Source organism: Ochlerotatus camptorhynchus, unplaced genomic scaffold (genome assembly GCF_037179485.1).
Source record: "Ochlerotatus camptorhynchus isolate MF236.1 unplaced genomic scaffold, CSIRO-AGI_Acam_v1.1 ptg000141l, whole genome shotgun sequence".
NCBI classification, from domain to species: domain Eukaryota; kingdom Metazoa; phylum Arthropoda; class Insecta; order Diptera; family Culicidae; genus Ochlerotatus; species Ochlerotatus camptorhynchus.
In genome coordinates, this window is record NW_027040631.1 from 1,664,534 (window position 1) to 1,669,298 (window position 4,765).

Consider the following 4,765-nt stretch of genomic DNA (forward strand, 5'->3'; position numbering starts at 1 on the left):
TTACCGAAGCGAGTATAACTCGCGATGATTTCCTGAACGACGGGGTTGGTGTCTTTAAGAAACCTAACCTCCCGAAAATTAAAATACTAGACTGCATTCAAATGCATTCAGTGTCCCCCGTTGGAACGAAGAAAACTTACACGCTTTCGGACTCGTTTCGTGTGACCTTCGTTGGGTCAGTACTACCAGATTACGTCGCAATAGGAATGATCCGATTACCTGTGCGCTTGTTTGTACCAAAGGCAATGAACTGCACAAAATGTAAGCGACTAGGGCACACTGCGGCTTTCTGTGGTAACAAGCCACGCTGTGATCAATGTGGGGAGAAACATATGGACGTGCCTCCCCAAAATGTTCATATTTTTTGGAAATTCCGCATGCTCTTACTGATTGTCCAAGATACAAACAGCAGGGAGAAAAACTCCAGCGGTCTTTGAAGGCTCGCGCGCAGCGTTCCTTCGCGGAAATCCTAAGATCAGTTACTCCATCTTCCCGAGTTCCTCCGTGTAGTAACCCCTTCGACCTTCCTTCCCACCTAGGAAGCGATCCAACATTATCACGCAACAGCCTCAGCAGGCCTCTCGTATTGAACCTCGACTCATCTTGAAGAAACCAGGAAGTAGTGGTAATGTTCCGAAAGCCCCTCCACTCAAACCATTTGATGTTGATAGGGACTTTCCGCGGCTTCCAGCTTCTTCCAAGGCTTCGGATATTCCAGTTACACAGCCAGGGCAACATGCAGCCATGTTCACGTTTTCTGGAATTGTAGATGGCATTCTCGGAATATTGAATGTGTCTGACTCCATGAGGAACATTATTGTCTTGATGATTCCAATGTTGAATACACTTTTGAAGCAACTAGTTTCTAAATGGCCAATGCTTTCGTCGATCATCAACTTTGACGTTTAAAATTACTAGCGTTTGAGAGTGTGAGTGATCGTTGTCCCTTCCCAAGCCCCTCTTTTTATGTTTCGTTGCAGTTGTTGTAAACTACCACCAGTCATCTCGAGAGAGATCAAGAGCACTTTCCCGTCACCTCAGTGCATCTCCCATGGTCAATCGTCGAAAAACAGCCAGTTAACCGCGGTGGAGATAAATATATCAATCGCATCCTTGTTTCCTTGATCTCTTCCCTACCTTTTAATAGATTGTAGCCCGTAACCTCGAGTAAGCCGCGAGTATTCGGACACCCCTTATACTAACTCTAAGCAACATTGTAAAAAGAAAAAAGAATTTCGGCTCCGTAAAGCTTTCGCATTTGAGCCTTGATAAATAAATGGATTTACAAAAAAAAAACACAAGTTTGACTTTAACTGATTCTCGCTTCCACTAGTTTTTGGTTCTTCTTCAGGTTCCGCTTGACGATGGCCCAATATTTTCGGATTGGGCGGAGCTCTTTAGTGTTGGGAGCAGTGCTGTAAATTCTCAAAATCATTTGATCATTTTTGATGAAAATGAGAAAAGCAGCTATTCGCTATCAAAGGGGTCCTCCTCCGAATGGGTGATATTAGTTTCTTAGTCATTTAACGAAGGCATGGATCATTCTCATTTGAGAAACGCTATATATCATTCAATTGAGTGTAACCTACACACAAACGGAGCTCTGGTCGACATTCCGACGAAAAAGCTATGCCAACCCGACACCAACCTGACTTCTATCAAACCCCAACCCGATGTTGACCCGACATTGACCCGACATAAACCCAAAATTGACCCGACAACAACACGACATTGGGTCGACATCGACCTAAAATTAGCCCTACATTGATCCGACATCGGGTCGACTTGTCTGTTCGGGACCATTTTGCTGGATTTCTTCCATACTCCACTGTCGTATATCAAATGATAGTGAGTTACTCAATTGACAGTGACAATGAGCTTCGAATGAGAAAGGGGCTCTTCAAATTATGGTCATGTGAGAATTCGTTTACACATAATTGATTGAATGGTTGTATTGGTTCATCTTCAATCGAATGATATGAAAATTTACAGCACTGGTTGGGAGGGTCCATGGATAAAAGTCCATGACCTTCTTTTTTTTCGTAATTCGCTGCCAGACTGTTGAGCAGTACAGTCGACGTTTTCTCTCTCGCTCTCTTCGTTCGTTCGATTGCGTTGTTCGGTTTTTTCTCGCGTTGAATAGTGACGCTCTTGCTAAACCAGCCATGGGTAAAAAATCGCGCAGTGGCGCGAGTGCCGGCAGTCCCGGGAAACGGTCTAGGCTTGAAGACAACAGTGACAGTGCGACTCGACAACAATCGGTTCTCCGTTCTGAAGAACGGTGCAGAACCGGTGACGGAAACAACAGGACCGCCAAAGAAGGACAGAACACCGCCCTTCTACGTGAAGGGCTTCCCTCCCGGACTACGGGAAAAAATAAACTTCTTCATTACGCAGGGCGTCCGGTGCACCATCCAGCTGTGCAAGGAAGGATACAAACTGATGGTTGCGGCATTGAAATATTACAAGACGGTAAAGGACCATACTGGACAAATCACAGGTGGAGTACTTCTCCTACGAAATCGAGGCTGTTAAGCCATTCAAGGCGGACTATACGACATGGACACAGGTGTCCTCTTGCAAGAGCTGGTGAATGGACTGAAGCCGGTCCAAATTCACAAGATGGCCCGCCACAACAAAGCCGTCAAGTACCGCGACCAGCTATACCTGGTTCACCTTGAGAAGAACTCAACAACTTTGATGGACCTCCAGGGCATCCGCGTCCTGTTCAACATAGTGTTGAAGTGTGAGCGTTACAAGCCGGTCAGCCGTAGAGTCACCCAATGCTCGAACTGCCTACTGTTCGGGCATGGAACGAAGAATTGCCATATGGTCAGCCGCTGCATCAAGTGTGGGAAGCTAATGCCAAACCGACGCCTGCGACAGACTCGATGAAGCCGATCCCATTTGCGCCAACTGCAGGGCTGCTCACAAAGTTACAAGCAAGGCCTGCCCGAAGCGCTTCGAGTACATCGAGATCCGGAAGAAAGCATCGACGAGAAACCAGCCCGGCCGCAAGAAGGTGCCGGAAATGAATGATCAGAACTTCCCACCGGTTCCACGACGACCGATCACAGTGCTGTCACCGCTGCCACTCAATCAACGATTGGCTGCTGCTCGTTCCACTGCTACTGCCACTCAAGCTCAAACTTCCGGAGCCCCTGCAAACTCAGGTCAACAGACGACTGCTGCTCCACAGCCGCAGGATCTCCCCACAGCCCTGGGCTAAACTGGCGTCAGGATGGACCGACCGCAGCGGAACTAATGATCATCTTCCTCAAGATGCACGACATTGCCAACACCATCAAAAACAAATTCGACCAGCTTCAAGCTGTGGCTACCTTCATGCTCAGTTATGGACCGTGAGCTCATCAAAATCGCAAACTGCAACGCTTGCTCGCTCAAGAGCAAAATTATCGAGTTCATTGACTTCCTCAACGAACATAGCATCGACATCGCTATCATCACCGAAACTCACATGAAACCTGGATTCCGGCTCGTGAGGCTGGATCGGACAAGCTCTGGAGGTGGTGGAGTGGCCATCGCTAAAGGAACAACATCTGCTGCCGGCTGTTACCCAGTTTCCAGCTGAAAATGGTTGAAGCATTGCGAGTGGAAGTCTTCACAACCGTCGACCCTGTCACCATCATTGCGGCCTACTGCCCGAAACAAGCAAACGCCAGGGCTGATCCGCGGCAGACCTGCGGAGGGATATTGTCAAGATAACACGACGCCGTACAAAATTCATCATCGCTGGTGACCTGAACGCCAAACATCAAGCTTGGGGCACCCAAAGGCGGAATCAAAACGGCACCATCCTGAATGACGACCTGCAAGAGGCTCATTACACCATCCTGGCGCCGGACACTCCCACCCCGCTGAGTCGGTCCGGCGTGCACTCCATCATCGACAACATCTCGCAACCTATGACCCACCAGGAGCTGAGTTCGGACCACTATCCGGTGGTGGCCGAAGTGGGCTCATCCGTCAACCGATTCCAAGCTTCCCGACGCAACTACCATTGTGTCAGCTGGGATCAGTTCCAACACTGTGTCGACTACGGTGTCCTTCCGGAGACGCCCGAAGACGTTGACCGGTGTCTGCATTCCATCGATAAGGCGATATCCCGGACCACGGAACAACACGTGCCAGTATCCAGACAGGTGAGCAATATTCTGAACCTTGACAGATCTACCAAAGACCTTATAAGACTCCGTAACACCATCCGAAGGCAGTACCAACTCTCTGGTCTGCCTGTCCTTAAGACCCACTGTAATCGCCAAACAAAAACCATCCAAGCCAGGATGGTGGACCTCAGAAACCAGGACTATGCTAACAGGATCCGCTCTCTCCCAGATTGTGCAGAAGCCCTTTTGGAAACTAACCAAAATTCTTAAAAATAAGCCAAGATCCATTCCACCACTGACCCCACTGGATTGTTAGGCAACCCAGTGGTTCATCTGATAACCCCTGAAGAGAAGGCTGCCGCAATAGGTCAACACTTCTTCACCTCCCATAATCTCGGACAAAACATCATCAGCTCTCACGAAGCTGAGGTTGCTGAAAACGCAACCAACCTCTATCAGATTCCCAATATTTTTCCAGAGGAATCCGAGATTACGGCTGACGAACTGTTGGCCTTTTGGCCCTCGTGTTGGAAGTCAGCTAAAGTCATACCCATCCGGAAACCTGGGAAGGATCCGTCCTCTCCTTCAAGTTATCGACCAATCAGCCTTCTCTCAGGGTTACCAAAACTGTTCGAAAG

At 48.5% G+C, this 4,765-nt stretch overlaps 1 protein-coding gene across 1 annotated transcript; it reads left to right on the forward strand.

Annotated features, from left to right (window-relative positions):
- Nucleotides 1–2,559: 2,559 nt before the first annotated feature.
- LOC135700677 (uncharacterized) lies at nucleotides 2,560–3,229 on the forward strand. The gene is made up of 2 exons (XM_065221256.1): nucleotides 2,560–2,849; nucleotides 2,923–3,229. Exons 1-2 carry the CDS (start codon nucleotides 2,560–2,562, stop codon nucleotides 3,227–3,229), a joined length of 597 nt encoding a protein of 198 aa, XP_065077328.1.
- The last annotated feature ends 1,536 nt before the right edge of the window (nucleotides 3,230–4,765 follow it).

Bases quoted from the DNA above. Each gene is read 5' to 3' on its own strand.
- LOC135700677 (XM_065221256.1), top strand. From the start codon at position 2,560: ATGGACACAGGTGTCCTCTTGCAAGAGCTGGTGAATGGACTGAAGCCG. The intron at 2,850-2,922 runs GTGTGGGAAGCT...CGCCAACTGCAG, and splicing joins ATGGTCAGCCGCTGCATCAA to GGCTGCTCACAAAGTTACAA.